Genomic DNA, 17,383 nt, shown 5'->3' on the forward strand with positions numbered 1-17,383 from the left:
GAAAAGATGTGAATATAGATTTAAAGTTTTTGATGGGGTAGCTGTAGAAATAAAGTCTGGTTTTTAGACTGGCTTATCCTGCTAGCTTCATGAAAGGTCTTAATTGTGTTCCTGTTTAGAAATTCAACTGCATTCATTTTAATAAGCTTAACAATAATCTAGTCAAACTGGTGATAAGCAGTGTGTGAATGTATTCAAATTAATATAAACTTGCTTTTTCTCTAATTAAACCTAGATAGAGAGTAGGAATGAGTATAAACTAGAATCAATTTAGAAGTAAATGTCTAGATTGGTTTAAAATCAAATTTGGATTAATTTAATTTGTTCCTGTGTGTAGAAAGTACCTGAACTTACTGGAACTCACACCCTTGGTCGGATGTGCAGATATAACAGTGGTTATCAACATTTGTTTGTATACTAAAATCTAATTTTTTTTCTTTTTTTTTCAGACAATAGTAGAACTTGCAGAGACGGGAAGTCTGGACCTCAGTATATTCTGCAGTACATGCTTGGTAGTTGCTTTTTCTTTTTTTACCAGTTGCAGCACTTTTTAAAACTAGATTTTCCTATGCTGAACACACGCATGGCCTTAATAATGCAATATCAGGGACAGAATTTATTTGCTACCTTTAATTTAAGCAGAATTTTCAATAAATAACTTATACAAAAAGCCTTTGCAACAATAAGGAAAAAAGCATTTGTAGTAAATGTAATGTGTTGTGTTTTTTTGGAAAGATAGCTAGTTAATTATTAACGTAGTCAGTATTTCACTGTAATGCTCTGACCTATGTAGAACATGAATGATGTTAATATTCTTAAAATCAAATCTGGAAAATCAGGTATAAATGTGGCACTTTAAAATCATCTATGTGTATATACATATGTATATCTCAAAATACTTAACAGATCTTTTTTCTTCATTGTCATTTTGTATTTGTTTCAAAACACATGCTTTAAAAAAAATGGCTGAGAGTAATCTAGCATCGTGAGTTCCAGTTGTTGAATTGCATTCCTGTCTTTAGAAAATAAGCTGGAACAGTTTATGTATCAGTTATCAATAATACTGACAGAATTGTGGAACTCAAACTTGTTCTGTACTTTCACTGTTAAAAAGCTGAAATGAAAAAATGAAACTGGTTGCTGTACAAAGCTCAGTATTTGGAGGGGATGGAAGAACTTTGGGGAAAAAATATCCTTTAATTAAAAAAATGAGTGTAAGAGTCATTTAAAGTAGGTTATAATCTATAATTTATCGAACATAAACATATGCAGACTAAGTCTATTAGCTAAGATTGTTAAAATTGAAGTTATCTAAGTAGTTAACATAATAAGTTTTTTGCTTTTTTTTTTGTATATAAAAATGTCAGATTTTTGATGTTCTAAACAAATGTTAATAACCATTACAGATACGGAAGCCAGTGAGGTCCAAACATTGTGGTGTATGCAATCGATGTATAGCAAAGTTTGATCACCACTGCCCGTGGGTGGGTAACTGCGTAGGTAAGTAATTCTCTAAAATATGTTGCCTTCATAATAGATAATGAAGGGAAAAGCTTCTGAAACTGACCGTGCATTGTATGGGATTTTTGTCTGTTCCTGTTTTATGGTGAAAGTGACTTGGTTTCTGCCCAAGCCACAGAAAAACTGTTGAATACTTTTGATAGAAGGAAAATTGCTTTTAATACTGAGCTTATCTTTTTTCTACATGTGATTCTCAGCATTATTCTTATTTGTATTGTCTCTTATATACCCATCCTCAAAATCGTTTTAATTATGTTTCCTGTATGCATATTTATATTCACTTACATTCTAGTATTTAAAAGATAAAAAGCTTAACTGCATTTTTACTTTCCACAGAAAGAACGTGTACTGATTTGACAACTATTTACCCATTTGCATAATGTATTTTTTCATCTTTTCTAATAATTTTCTGATGGCAAAGTGTGCATATTCAGAAATGCGATGATTATAGTACTTACATGCAGAATGGCTTACTAATGAGGTATTCTTTTCTTTATGGCCCCCTCCTCCCCCAGCCCCAGATTCACAGGTATTCACTTATTCTCCCCAGCGATGATGTAAGGAACTGAATAGAACAGGAATAAAGTCTCTAAATGCTGATATTCTATGTCTTGCTTTTTGAGAAATTTACTTGAAATCCATTATTTTGTAGGGGGAGCTTCACAGCTAGGAAGTGAATATAGCTTGCTTCATTTTCTTTAGGACACAATCAGAATTTTGGGGAGGAATTAGGACCTGCATTCATTGACATTGTAGTCCTTGCAAATAATAGATGGTCACTGTAGTTTGACTGTTGTTATGGTCAAGAGTAGAATGGTCAGTGCTGACATTGGAATTAAAACAGCATCACTGAAAACTCACTGAGATGGACTTGGATCACTCCCTTCTATTTTACATTTCCTGCTACTGTCATTATCTGAGTTACTTTTGATTTACATTTTGGATGTTTTACAATGAAGAACTGAGGCATCCTTAATGTAATGACCAACAATAGCATAAAGACAGAGTGGGCACAGGCTCAGGTTTTGGAGACAACGCTGAGTGACAGCTTGTTATTTATTTTTTAAGAGTGCTGTGGAGTACTTGTCAGTGGGACAAAGATCCATGATTTTAATCAGTAACTTGAAAAAGCATAAAACAACATGGGGAAGGAAAAAAAAATAAAAAAATCATTGTGTGTAACAAGAAGAATGTGAGTAGTAGGATTAGGTTAAAGGGAGGAAATGTGATGTGATTTTGTGGGGTGGGAGCTTGTAGTGTATTTTCCCTCCCCCTCAACAACAGTGGTGATGAAAAAGCAGAATCTTCCTGGTCTTGAACAGATCCGGATAACTGGTGGTAAAAGTAAACATTAGGAAACTTGAAAATATGCTGGAAAAAAAAACGTAAGAAATTACACTATGGGAACAGTCCTGAACTGGAGGGAATGATGGTCTAATGACCTTAAATGGCTTTTCTGCCTCCAATTTGTACATAGTGACTCTGTTCATAGGATTACAAAACAGAATCCATTCTTAAAACAGCATTCAGGGTATGTTTCCCAAAAAGGGAAAGATAAATTATGCCTTTCCCAGGAAGGTTGGATTTGGAAATGTTTTGTATAGTCTTCCTTCAAATGTGTTAAAAGGATAAGAATTTTACTAAAGATAGGATTGCAGAAAGTGTGTGTGCAGCCACTCTAAAAATAAATCCTTTGGGGGTTATTTGCAGTGCAGAGAGACAATATTTTTACTGTTCTGAAGAGGTTGACAAGAAGTGCAGACTATTAAAGAAAAAAAAAGTTAATTAACTGGGGCAAATTATTTTCATCATACCTGCGAAATTTTAGTTACCATTTCTGTGAGCAAGTCTCTGGAGGTGATTGATTTATACCTATGTTTTTAACAGAGTATCAAAAAGGCATTATTACAGTCACTTGTTTAATAACTTATTTTTCATTTTCAAAATTGCAGTTACCTTTCAAACCCAAACTGTAAACTTGCAACAGAAATCTAGTTTTCAAGTAACAGCATGAAAGGAGCTATAGCCAAATTTTATACTGTTATGTCACAAGTTGTGCTGACAATGTACTGAATTATTGTTTGGATAGCAGTAACTGAAAAGGTAGGTCTTGTGTATGTGAGAAATTACATTATGGTTTAGAACAATGATTTCTTCCCAAACCCAAAAAAAGGATTCTTCTCCAAGGGACTAAACGTAGGAAAAGAGGAGGAAGGAATGAACAAATCATCCAAGTCATGCAATGTATAACTCCATCAGTTAAAAAACAAAAATCAGTTGTCTTTATTATATGTTATTACTTATGTATAATGTAAACAAACCCATATAAAAGAAATCAGCAACTATTCTTCCAGCATTGTCCTGACTGTGGAGGATCAGTGACTGTGTTGCTGTCAATCCGGGGTGAACTTCTAGAAAACAGTGCTGTGTTTCGCTCAGTTTTATTTAAGATAAAAAAGGAACTTCTTTCCTTTACTGATTGTGATCCTTTCTGAAAGTTCTTTCTTTTCCAAAAAAAAGTCCACTTTCCTTTTCTGGTGTCTTTTAATAGTTACCAAGGCTATACCTGTCTCATTTCATAGGTTTAAATTCTATGTACATGTTTTCACCAAATACCTGGATTTCCTGTTAAGTAACATTTGGTCCAGGATCATTGGAGATGCTACTGCAAGGAGTGTTTCATCATACACCTATCAGATGGACCTCTAGGTCACCATTTATGTTGCTTTTTTTATTTTTTAATGAAACATAACTGTTCCAAAACTTAGGATGCGAGTGGAACTAATACCTTAGGGACATTTCGAAACACTATTTCTGGTGTGCTCTTAGCTGACTGAAAGCAATGTTGCAACATATTTTACATCTGAAGGAGCTTGTTTGATTTTCAAGGAAATGTCGTGTTTAGTCTAGCTTGTGTTTGTGTATTTTTCCTTATCTCTTATTTATATAGTCTTTCAGTTCTCTTGCTAAAACCTCTTGATTATTTTCTGCCTCCAGAGGATGCTCTTGCTTTAGCAGGCAAAAAACATTTGACATAATGAAGAAGTAAAAGCTGCGCTGGTAAATGTTGACAGCCAAATCTTCTTTAGCCCATTACAGTCTCTATTGGTTTAGTTCACAGCCTAAAGCTGTTGGAAGGTTACAGCAGTGGGTACATCTTATAGACAGAAGGAAGGCTGAGTCCTTCAAAACAACGACATAGCATAAGAGGCATCTTCTTAGCTGTGACGATGTTAGAAATAGATCATCCTTTAAATAACTGATTTTTTTTAATGCTGTTCATTATCTTAGCCAGCTCTTTGGGGCTGTTCTGTTAATATCTAACTTCTCTTGGATATTTTATTTTCAGTTAGGCTTAAACATGCTTGATAAAGCTAAGTTTTGAGTTAACTTATTATCACGGAGGGTTGTATTTTTTTTATATATTCCTATTTCTTTTAAGTAAGTGAACTCTGCAGTTAGGCTTTTTTTTTCTAATTGAATTCTAAAAATATACATATTGATGTGTAATTCCTGGCTGTTCGGGGTTCTGCAATAGCCGTTAACCAACATTTTAATAATTGTGTTGGCTCATGAAAGGAGCTAAAAATGAAATGCGTATGTGTGAATTTCAGCTGTAATGCAAAAAAAAAGAAGTAAGTAAGTTCTTTGTTCTCAGTAGTGGGAAAAATCATAGTGATATTAGCTGTTTCACTTGTCTTTTAAAGTAATACTGGCTTAATATTGGAAAGTAGTATTTCTGTATGCAATAATGAACAGTACATATAAGCAAGAAATTAAGCTACCATGTGTATTGTTGTCTTTCTTCTGAAAGTGGAGTAATTTGATCCCCGTTGTTCTTGTACAACTTTAGGAGCAGGGAACCATCGCTATTTTATGGGATACCTGTTCTTCCTCCTATTTATGATCTGCTGGATGATTTATGGATGTATCTCTTGTGAGTAAATAGTTATGTGGATTTTTTTTGGATTTTTTTTTTAATTGCTTGTAAATACTTGTAAATTGCCTGTAAATCCTGGTATGGATTTTTAAGGATTTTTTGTCTTAACAAAGTTTTTGTTATTTTTTATTCTGGAATTGAACTGCATATTAGTCATTGCCTATACCAGTAATTTAAGTTAGATGATGTTTCTCTTGTCCTACTTTATTTTCATCATCATAGCATGTATCTGCGTATGTCATATATCCAATGACCTGGGAAAGGAAGCGAGAACAACTAAAACTCTTCAGTTGATTTTTTATTTCATGTAGCATGTTCTAATGTGGTCTTTATGTTGATGCATGGTAAACATATCTTTAATCTTTTTTATGGTGTTTGATCCCTTTTTTCTCTAGATTGGGGTTTCCACTGTGAGACAAGTTACGCAAAGGATGGATTTTGGACCTATATTACACAGATTGCTACCTGTTCTCCTTGGATGTTTTGGATGTTTCTAAACAGTGTTTTTCACTTCATGTGGGTGGCTGTGTTACTCATGTGTCAGATGTATCAGGTATGGAAGAGCACTTCCTTCATAATGCTGAATCTTGGGAGTGACATAAGAATATCAAACAGTTGTCATTTACATTTTAATGTTCGTTATGCAAGACCAGGTGTTCAGTCTCTCAGCCACAGCTGAAGGAGGTAAATATCTGTTGTCTCTGCACAGTAGAAGGCGTTGTTCTCATTCTTCTTTTTTTTTTTTTTTTTTTTTTTGCAAGAGGTTAAAATACTTACCTCCTGCTTTCCATTCTAAGAATGACAAAAAGGCAAAATAGACCAGAGAAAAGCAATAAAGACTAATAGAAGCCTAGAGGATAAAATCTGTGGATAGAAATAGGAATAATGCAGTATGTCATTAGCATTAAGAGGGTGGTAACTTCAAATGGGATGTAGTAATTTCTTACACTGCTTCAGGGTAATTCGTCATCACATGACTTAACTGTAATCTCACCAAACCCATTTTTTTCTGTAACCTTTTTAATGAAAGACAAGTCATACTGGAAACCTTTCAGTATGACTTGTCATTAATGAACAGTGAGACTCACTGATTTAATCTGTACAGAGATCCTGGAAATGAAAATCATCCTCTAAGGCTTAGGTGAAACTTCTTAGCAAATTTGAGTTTTGTCCTCCTTTCTCTAGAATGGTTATTTACAATACATGCCAATTTCAAAGTCTTGTGTAATTCGGTCTTTTAGAGGTCTTTCTTGCCCAAGACAAATGAGCAAATATATTTCATATGGCTTTCAAACCAGTCTAAACCACCAGACTTCTCTGTAGCAGGATAAGCATGTAACCTTCCAGAGAGCCTTCATTTGTGTCATGATCTATTAAGTTCCACATTGAGGATTCCTGTTAATACACTCAGTATGCAGGCGAATCTTTGAATTGCATGACACCTTGAAAAATACATCTCATAGTATTATGTATCATTAAGGTAATTAAGTGAAATAAGTATAGCACTTTAATTATTAATACATTTCCAAAATTAGTACACTTCTGAAGAGTGTTACATATAGAACACATAGGATTGTTGTGGAGAAATGTTTTTTTGGAGTTTGATGTACTGATGAAACTGATGTTCTCCAAATTATTTCTTTCGCTGTGCAACTGCACAGCCCCTGCTGTTACTGCTTTTTTTCCCCCTCCATTGTCAAGTTCCGACTTGCCCTTCATATTGAACTGGCCAGGGTTCTTGTCAAAGCACTGCCTACAAAAGTAATTTAAAACCTTCACTTCCAACTTCAAAAGTTGGCCATTAACACCTCATTTATATACATAGAAATGAAACTCCACTGGGTTTCATGGAGGCAGAGAAAATGCTTGAGAAAATAAGTAAATCCAAATGAGGCAAGCAAGCGCAAATTTAATTTTCTCAATGTTCTTGCTTTTCTACCATGCAGCAGAGTTGACTTTTCATATTCCACTAGGACTTAAAAGATTTTATCTTGCTGTGGTATAAGGCTGTTAAGGGGGTTCTCATATTTTTGTTTCTAATTACATCACATTACAGTAAGCTCCAGTTTTTTATCAGATACCATGTTAGGCTAAAGTAGTTGGAAAGTTGTTACAGAAAATCATAGTCTGTGGGCCAAATGATTGTGGTTTAAGACAAACAAACTAAAGAACCTTTTTCTAGTCATCTTTTTATCTTGCAGACAGAAAAGTTATGTTACTGCAATAAGGACGTAAATTGGAGGGAAATACACTACTGTTGTATACCATACTATAATCAGAATGTCAAGAGGAAAAGAAAGTGATTCAAATGCTGTGTGAAGAAACTCCTGAATCTATTATTTACAGCACACCTCAGCTGACAGTGTATCAGTCAGTCATCTCTTTGTTATGAACTAACAAGTCACAGTTTGTTCAATGATCATGATTTATTTCCAATCACTTTCAACATTAAACCTTCTGCACAATCTGGTGCAGCTGTTGTATGTTGTTTTATGTTGGGATCTGACAATTTTTGCAGACAAAAATTGTTTTTAAAAGAAAGAATATAAAAAACAAAAGCCTTTTTCAGTCTGGCTTGTGCAGGACTTGTCTGCTTGTTTTTACATGGGTTAAATTGCTTACTTTATTTTCCTGTTTTCAGATATCTTGCTTAGGAATCACTACAAATGAAAGAATGAATGCAAGACGATACAAGCACTTTAAAGTTACAACTACGTCTATTGAAAGCCCATTCAAGTAAGTTGTAAAGTGTAAACATGCATTTCTCGCTTGTGTAGCTGTTCATATGGTTGAATTGTGCAGCTTGGTGAAACAAAACATAGCTAAATACTTTTAAAGGATTTTCATTACTTGGAATGCTGGAGCTGTCAGCAGTTTTTATAGTAATGCATTCTGTCCAGTTAAAGGAAGTGGCAAATATTTTGTGGTGACTCTAGACAGTGATGTATAAACACCAAAAATAGTGCTCTCTAGCAGTGATCGTATTTTACAGCAGAGTTTATGGGGAAATAAACCAAAAATACTCTCTCTATAAATCAGGTGCTCAAACCCAGAGGTAGTTAGTTGCTCTGGGCACTAGCTTCCCTTTTTCTTTACTGTGAGAAAACAGGTAGCACTTTCTCTTCAGGAGGAAAGTCACTGACGAAAGCTGGTTGTGGGGCAGAGAGCAGGGTGTCCCGGGAGCTGAAGTGGGCGTTGTGTGGGTGAGATGCAGGCCTCTGGGTGTTGGGAGGTGATGTGAGGGTGCAAGCAAAGAGAGGAGAGCTCAGGGATGATGTAGCAGTGGAATGTTAGTGCTTGTGGGAAATGAATACAGCAGCAGCTCATGAAGTCAAAGCAGGAAATAAATGAAGGCATGAGGCTGGAATATGGGTGGGTTAAGGGTGTGTTATGAAAGGAGCAGAGAAAGGACAGAAAAACATGTCTCATCCCACTGTACATGCTGTGTCCTGTGGGAACTGCTCCTCTTTCAGGTAGCACCCAAGGGAACAGGAGATAAGAATGCTAGAAGAGAAGTTTGTCATTTTTTTTTTTTCTGTACAGAACTTCTAGTGAGAAACAGATGAGCATCTCTATGTGGTTTAGTCTTCCTATAGATGAGAGTTGTAACAAAATCAAGTAATGATTTGCCTGAAGAAAGAAAAAAAGTGGTGGACAGGATAGAAAAAAACTACTGTTTTTATCTCCAAGTTGATGTCACATTCACAAGCCATTTTCATAAACTGAAACAGCTACTATTGTAAAAACAGCTCCTAAAAATTACAGCAGGTGTCTAAAATAACTGACTTGGCATCACCTTGCAGATGAAGCATTGTCAGATGAAGCAGTAGTCATCTCCTTGTTGCTTTGAACTGTTCTGGCATATTATAACATGAGCTGCTCTTCCAGGAAACTGTGACCTATTCAGGCCATGTGTAATTATCTTTAAAAAAAAAAAAAATTATGGAATTTTGATGTAGGCATCTTAAATGTATGAGAGTGAATTGATTCAGCATCAGGAAGCACTTGAACAGGTCGTCTAATTCCATGAAGATAATGCTTTCTTAACTTTGTGTTGTCTAGGGGCTTAATTGATCTTAGATCTACAGCTGGTGAGAAAATACTTATGACAGAAATAAATAAGTATCAATAAAGATGGATGTTATTCTAGGTAAGAATAGTGGATAGTGGAAGAAATAAGATAACAGTGAAAGAAAGTTAGTGTCTGGCTTGTGTCCAAGATCAAACATTGATGAGTCTAATGATGTACTTTCAAACTTGTTCATCAGCAAGCACTAAAATAATTTTTAGGTGAGTCAGTTCTTTACAGGTGGGAACTTAGAGAATAATTGAATTTGTAAAAAGACAAAACATGTACTTTGTTAAAAGAGCTATGATACTGCTTATTAACGTGTGGTTTTATTTTGTTTTTAGCCATGGATGTATAAGGAACATTATAGACTTCTTTGAATTCAGATGCTGTGGTCTTTTTCGGCCTGTCATCGTGGACTGGACAAGGCAGTACACAATTGAATATGACCAAACTTCAGGATCAGGCTACCAGCTAGTGTAGCACCACCTTCGTCCTGTGAGCATATCATATCTGAGTGGTGCCTGAAAATTTTTCTCTCTCTCTCTCGAATCCACATCCCTTGAAGAGTAGCATGCTATGTGTAGGGCTGGTGATGAATCTTAAGGTACCTTCTCTTCATCAGAGTTTTATTAACAAGAGTGAAAATGGACAGAATAAACTGCCAAACCTGATAAGGAAGAGGAGGAAGATCAAAAAGGGATTTTAACAGTTCTTAACATGAGAATTATTCGCAACAGCATATTCACAGTATTTGTTGTTGTTTTTTTATTTAAGATCTTTCACAATGGAGCATGAGTTTATTGAAGTATTGACATAAGTAGTTATGTTGTGCTGAGCAGAAAAATTCATTTCCCAATATGAATAACTCCACTGAAACAAGAATTTAGAATATAAAGCTAAATTTCATGATGCAGAGTTCACTGATCGCTATGGTGTAGTTCCTGTAATGTGATTTTTTTAATACAGATTTTCTGTAGTATTATGTACATTGAAAAATGTGCTTTTCAATACTGTGAAAAACATCATGTGGTGGGAATCCCCTGTAATGTGTTACGTTAGAGCAGTAGGGCACATCCGATAATGGTTTTAAAACGAAAAAAGAACTGCCCACGTTTTTTGGTGAATGTTACTGTCACCAGTTACTGGTACAGCTAAATACTTGTAAAGGCCCTGTTCTGAGATTACATGGTCTAAAACAAATGATTGTGCAAGTAAGAAAAGCTCTTCTGTCAAAGTTAAAGCCCTGCTTAAATGCATGATACACCCGTAAAGCTAGGTTATATAACGTTCAGGAAAAAAGTGGAAAAACTTCATTATCTTTGAAGTAAATGTATAAACAATTTACAAAGTAGCAATGTTTCAGTACTAGGTTCGGTCCCCATACAGTACAGCGTGGTGTAATTGCAGACACGTTCAAAGAGAAATTGCATGGGGGAAACCAAAGGTGTGAAAGCAAAAATCTCAGTTATAAAAAGACAAGATGAAATAGTTTTTATTTGACTGCAACTGCAGAAGAAGAAACTAGAGTCATCTGAATTACACTTACTTTGTTTGGATGTAAAATGATGGAACACTTAAAAAAAAGAAAAATGTCCAAAATAGCACACGCACATAGAAAATGTAACGCAGCATTCTGAAGAAGATGGTGTATTGGCAAGTGGAAATCACCCTTAATGTTTTTAAGTTCTCATGCTACAGATGTGTTTGGAAGGTAAGGAATGACCTGAAATTGCATTCCAAGGGGGCTTTTCTTGAATGTGATGCACTGATTTTTGTTATGGTGTTTTCATATACTCATAGTGAATTGTTCACTGCTTCCTTAACTATTGTTTACAGAGAGACTGAGAATCAGGTTAGTTTTCTTCTAAGTGCTGTAGCAACCCAGTGGTTCGAGAAACCTGTGAGGGGAGTACGGGGAGGGGACCTGAAAGCAGATGTCTGAGACCAGTGTAAAGAATGTGTATCTGTATATAAATAATTTATCAACTAGTTTTCTCTCCGTGAGTGTGTGTTTAGTATATTTAAAGCTGCTCATTTTCATTTTATTCAACCAAAAAGTGTAGGAAGATATCTAATGAGCTTTTAGTGATGTTAAATATTGCTGTTAATAGGCATTATGCCCTGCAAATTCACTGCATGTTTGATGCTTGGCAAAATTAGCGTTTTCTGTAATACGCAGATTACAGGTAATAAAGCAATCTAGTGGTATTCCCGCCCCTTGCCTTAGTCAGAGGAGCAGTGAAACTGTAAATAGTTGATGTTCAGTATTTGCAAGTAAACATTTCTTTCTGTAGTTGTTTGTTGATCTCAAGACACACGCTTAGTTTGCAAGTACCAGATATCAGGATTTACAGAAGTGCAACAGTAGAGTACTTGAATGTTTAATACTGGAAAAATCAACAGCATCTTGGACACAGTTCTAGTGGGAGAGGTTTGGGTATAGGGGAGGCAAGAAGCTTTTGCTATTTTTGTCAGACAAAATTTGTAATCCCGACGAAGACACGTTCTATTTCCGTGACAACAGTTGACATCAGTTAGTCATATTTTTCTAATCTGAAAACAAAAAAGCATGAAGGCTTCACAATGTTGTTTATTTTATTTATCAGGAATGTTCTGCATATTTGTTCACTTCTTACATTTCTGTTGGGGGTCAGTTGGCTTGGACAACTTGAGTCCACTTTATGAAATGTCACCTAGCACCAGAAGAGCCGTTCGGTTTGGTTTTAGTTGCCCCGTAGCATTAACTGCCATGAATTGTGGCATGCAGTCCATGTTAAAAAAAAGGTTTGCAGGCAAGGTGGTCTTTGGTAATATGTGGTGAATTCTGCACTATTTACTTTTAGTAGTTCTCTGGTGACAGTTTTGTTAAGACCTGCAGAATCTGAGCAATAGTAAATAGTTGTTACAATGAACTTGCATATGTGAATTGGGGATGGGAAGTTTCCAGTGCGGGTTGTCATTTGTCTTGAGTTATACTGAAACTTTTGATCGGAGTCGTAAAATCAAGCAGGAGGGGGGAGCCAGCTATGCAGCATTTTTCTGTCAAGTTATCAAACTTGCAATTCATTTGTTGAACCAAAACTGCATCGCTTCTGAAACTTCATGAAGCTGATCCAGACCCACAACAGATCAGACCAACTTAATCTGATATAGTTAGAATAAATGGGAATTTTGTCTTGGCCCTAAACATGTGCTGTTTCTTTGCAGGTTTCTGTATTCTTTGATGTCCACCAGATATATATTTTTTTTCAATTAATGTGTAAAACAGCATCACTGCATTTTAAGCTATGGATTTTTTGTATATTCTTTATTTATAACTGTGCCAAGTATTATTTTAATACTGTCAGGATCTTGATGTATTACATTGTGAACAAAAAATCTGTAAAATGTTTAATAAATTAGCTCTCCTTACATAAATTAAATCTGTTAAATTTTGTAAGTTATTAATCAAATAAATATTGACTCTTAGATGCAGCGTTTGTCTTGACTTCAAATGTGATTACACACAGCATCATTTTTATCCAACCTCGGGAGCCATACCTCGAGGAAATGCCGCTACCTTGCATCTGATCTTAGCAGTGTCAGTTCCCAGAAAGATTTACAGGTATCTTAAAAGCTGTGAGGCACCCAGTTCTGTGCCGATGGGAAATCCTGTAAGGCTTCACTGGGTTTCAGTGAAGTGCACTTAGCTACTACCGATTAAGTGACTGTTCCCCAACGAGATACTCCTTTCTTTTGAGCAAAGGATGCTGGCAACATAACTATTTTCTTAAAAGGAAGGGGATTTGGGGGAGCATTTTAGGTGGTCAAATGTACGTATTTAATGTTGTTTGAGGTATTCTAAGGGTAAACAAGACACCCATGCAGGGCTAGTAGGTATGACCAAGATGTGCACGTCCAGGTGGCATTTGCAGGAGACAAAGTACTTTAATTCCTCTGGCCTGTGCTAAAGATTAGGTTTTAGTAGAAACAAGGTAGCCATCCAAGTTGTAATTTAATCAGGATATTCATAACCAGACTGTACATTAAAATAAAAGGCTGGGAGTTGGGTACACTTAATAGGGGGAAATGTTTCTGTGCTTTGTGCTGGGTGTAGCTTCAGTATGGACATTGATTCAGAATTGTTGCAGCTGTTTTTGCCTTCCCCAGGCATTGGTTCTGGTGGGGCTGGGCCCGAGTTTGACTCTACCATCCTTTGATTTAGCTGGTAAGGATCAGGAAAGGCACTATTTTAACCAAAACCACCACCAAGAAGAACTTTCTGTGCTCATTTGAAGTGAAATCAGAAATCTTTTTTTTTTTTTTTTTTCTAGGAGAGCAAAGTCTGTGCAAACACTTGCATTGGGATTTTGGCCACCTTAGGCTACTGAAGGGAGATCAGTAAAAATTGCACCTCCTATCTGCAAGTTAGGTTTATCTGCAGTTCCTTGTAGCGTGAGTGCTATTTCCACATGGCTTCCAATGCTACGCACAGCTGAGATCTCCAGCTCACTAAGTCAAAGCTCACGTGGGAACCACTCTCTCCTTGATTAGGGCTCCGAACCGAGAATACCTCAGAGCCTGACTTCAGCCAGGGGTTAGCGCTTACTCATCGGTGCTTTGTTGCTGCTGGAAAGTTGACAGCAACCAAGTGAAAGCGCTTCAGTGTGGGACACTCATTCCTCTTGACAGGTATATTGTCTTTGTGGTTACAAGTATTCTCTTTTCCTTCATTGCTTTGTCTTTGTCTTTAATTTCAGTAACTCCTTGGGGTGCAGAGCCATGTGGAGCTGAGCTATCACTAGGACCCCAGCACAAAATGAAAAAGAAAGCCCTGGATTTTTAGCCAGTTAAATCACTTCAGATCACTTTTTTTTTTTTTTTTTTAAGAAGTGAAAGCTCTTGTTTTTACATAAGTGAACAATGTTCTGGATGCTGGGTTTTATCAGCACAGATTGCACCCACCAAGCGGTGATGTGGCAGCTTTACATCACCTACAGCAGCTACAGCCCATAACGGGGACTGGTCTCATCTGCTTGCTCTGTTACAACTCCAAGGTGTCAAGAAATTGGTTTGGTTTCTGTCAGTGAAACGGTGCCACCCAGCTGCTCACGATGCCTTTCCTAAGAAGAGGAAGCACTTCCAACAGGTAATAAGGCTACAGAAAAGTGATGTTGTCATTGTTGTCTTCATGTCCTCAGCTGCTGGGGCCTGGGTACAGCTTCTGAGTTAGAGCCGTCCGTGTCCAGGTTCGCTCTGTGGTAGGGGGAAGCCTTGTGCCTGGCAAGGAGCCCGCAGCTGTGAAGGCTGCATAAAACACTCCTCTGCGCCTCTCCCTTCCTCATTCGGCCGCTGCACAGTCCAGAAGGGAGCCAAAGTCTGTGCTCACAAATTGCCTGTCTGCCTCCCTGCAGCTATTCGTAAGGCAGCTGCGAGCACGGCAGGTGTTTGTGGATGGTCTGCTCATTGCTAGGCAGTGACAGGCAGAGCTGCTGTCTGCAGCTGAGGTAGAAAATGTCAGTCCGTGTTTTCCTTTTTATAGCTTTTTTTCCCTAAGTATTAATAAGGCAGACTACGTATTACCTCTATGTTCTGGCTAGTATAGTTTCCAGTATTAGGTGCTGTGCTCTGTACGCTATTTTCTGAAATGCTCTCGGGGTTGTGTTTGGTTGCTCTGAAAACCCACAGCTGTAAAATGGCCTTGGTTGCAGATAAATAAAGATTGTAAAAGTCTTAGTGGTGTTGCATGATGTTAAGAAGGAAATAAAGCGTACTCTCTATCGAGCTAAGGTACAAAACTGCTTGTAGAGACTTCTGCAATAGGTGGATTTGGTGCAGCATTTCTGGCATGCTCAAGGTGATCAGATTGTTCTTTCAGCATCTGTGTATACATCAATACATTTAGGAAGCTTGAATTGATTAAGTGTTCCTTTTTCATTTTGTCATTAGCCTAAATTTGCATGCAAAGAGTAGCTGCTTCCTTAGTGGTGAGCTATTGTGCACGTTGGAGATGGCTGCATTTGATCCCAATGGTTAGAGTGACACAACCCTGCAGCAGAACTCGGTGAATAATGAACACTTCTGCTATTAAATGGTAGTAATTTGCAAGAATTTAACAAACCTGCGAATGTGTTCCCTAAAGGACCCTCATTTTCTATCCTGAATGCAACATTTCTTGTGACTAGTGTATATATTTATGCAAAAAAACTAGTAGGAGCTTATCTTGAATGAAAACTTGTGATAAATTACCTTTCCATTACATTAATTCATTCTGAGTTGCTCTGGAAGTTGTATCTTAGCTTTTTTTTTTCTGTTGTGTAACAGCCTCCCTCCCCTTTTTTAGGAAGCCCTGTGTTTATCTGTTTAATCCAAAGGCAGACTCGTTTGAGGATGGTCCCAGAGGTGTAGGCATGAGCCTTTGGTGTGATGGAAGAATTGGGGGTGCTGGAGCCTTCCTGCACAACTGTCAAGTCAGCAAAGGAGAAATAATGATTTTTAGGAGAAAAGTATTAAATTCTGCAGTGTGAATAGGTTTCTGCCCAGGTTTCCCGGGCTGCACTGCTGCTTGTGGTCTCGCTCCCACCCCAAATGCGTGCTGCTTCCACATTACTGGTGTCTATTTCAGCTGTAATTTTTCTCTCTGTGTGAGCCGTGCAAGCTCTTGGCTCGAGTTTTGATCAGTCTGTCTGTTCTTCCTCGTACCCACATTGTTCCTTTATAACTCATACAAAATGCTCTTTGTGTATTATTTTGACTCGTACATATTTTTCTAATCAGGCTTTTGGCTCGCGCTGCCGCACTACCTCAGCCTGCGGTGGTAGATGCTGCTTGAAACCCTGCCTGCGACCACGCTCACGCCCGCGATTACCATTTTATTGTAGCGTTCCCAGTCGTCCGTGCGCCTCCGTGAACTCGCTCTGCAAAGGCTTTTTTCCCCCAAAGGTATCATCCTGCGTCCAAAACCAGACTGCTTCAAACCTCATCTGTTCTGTAATGAACTTCTGTCGGGCAGGATGAGGACACAGCAGCCTCCCACCTCCCCCCAGACCTCCCCTTGGGCCGTAACACAAGCTCGTGCCTCCGCACCCAGGTGGCCCTGCTCGGGGAGGTTGCCCTGGTGGCCTGGCTGTGTGGTAGCACATCCTTCAGGGGAAGGGATGGAAAGAAACTCGTACAGCAGCCTGTTACCTGCTCGGACATGCTCCCCGGAGCTTCAGTGTGTGGTTTTAGGAGCTGACTCCCAGATCTCGTGTGCTTCCTCCTAACAGTAGGCAAGAAACTTTGCGAAAGGTTGTCCGAACAGCCTGAGCCACCAGTAAATGCTTGTTCCTGGTGCTCAGGAAACAAAACCAAACAAAATCAGATAAGCTGTTCGTACTAAATGCTGGTTACCTTGCCTCAAACTTTTTGCCTCCTGGTTTTAGTACCTCATTCTCATGCAAGGCCTCTGTGTTGGGCTAGACTTTGGTCTCCTCATGAGGAAGCGACTCCCACTTGCACCATGAGAAGTGAAACCTGAGGCGCTGTCAGCTCAGGCCTAGCAATTTCATGGTGGAAGATGCTCCAGCCCCTAAAATAAGCCAAGCTTTCCTGTGAGTTTTCTACTCAACGTATGGCTACAGCACAAGCACTTTTCTCCAAACCTTAGCAAACTGCTGCTAATGAACACTTAGGTTAGCAGGTTCGAGGGCCTGCCTGTTGCAGCCTTCACACAATGGCCGTGATGACATGTAGTAAGTCTGTGCTTACCCTTGCATCGATGTGTCTAATTGCTAGTGCTCCTTGCCTAGTCAACTCAACTCCGTGTCCCGTTATCTACCAGAACATTTGGAGGCAGGATTTGGTTCTGCTCTCCTGTGGCACTACAGCTG

At 37.9% G+C, this 17,383-nt stretch overlaps 1 protein-coding gene across 2 annotated transcripts in view; it reads left to right on the plus strand.

Annotated features, from left to right (window-relative positions):
- ZDHHC17 (zDHHC palmitoyltransferase 17) overlaps positions 1-13,001 on the plus strand; it is a 73,641-nt gene extending 60,640 nt beyond the window's left edge. The window contains exons 12-18 of one of the 2 annotated variants that reach the window (XR_005266239.2): positions 450-512; positions 1,407-1,500; positions 5,375-5,458; positions 5,857-6,014; positions 8,103-8,197; positions 9,875-11,244; positions 12,741-13,001. Coding sequence is in view for 1 of the 2 variants with exons in the window: in XM_038180295.2 (XP_038036223.1) it covers positions 450-512; positions 1,407-1,500; positions 5,375-5,458; positions 5,857-6,014; positions 8,103-8,197; positions 9,875-10,013 (633 nt within the window). In the remaining variant the exon portion in view is untranslated. Of the gene's footprint in view, positions 1-449; positions 513-1,406; positions 1,501-5,374; positions 5,459-5,856; positions 6,015-8,102; positions 8,198-9,874 lie in introns of both variants that reach the window. The other variant, XM_038180295.2, reaches the window with a different exon arrangement.
- The last annotated feature ends 4,382 nt before the right edge of the window (positions 13,002-17,383 follow it).

The sequence above is a fragment of the Anas platyrhynchos genome, chromosome 1, assembly GCF_047663525.1.
Source record: "Anas platyrhynchos isolate ZD024472 breed Pekin duck chromosome 1, IASCAAS_PekinDuck_T2T, whole genome shotgun sequence".
NCBI lineage: Eukaryota > Metazoa > Chordata > Aves > Anseriformes > Anatidae > Anas > Anas platyrhynchos.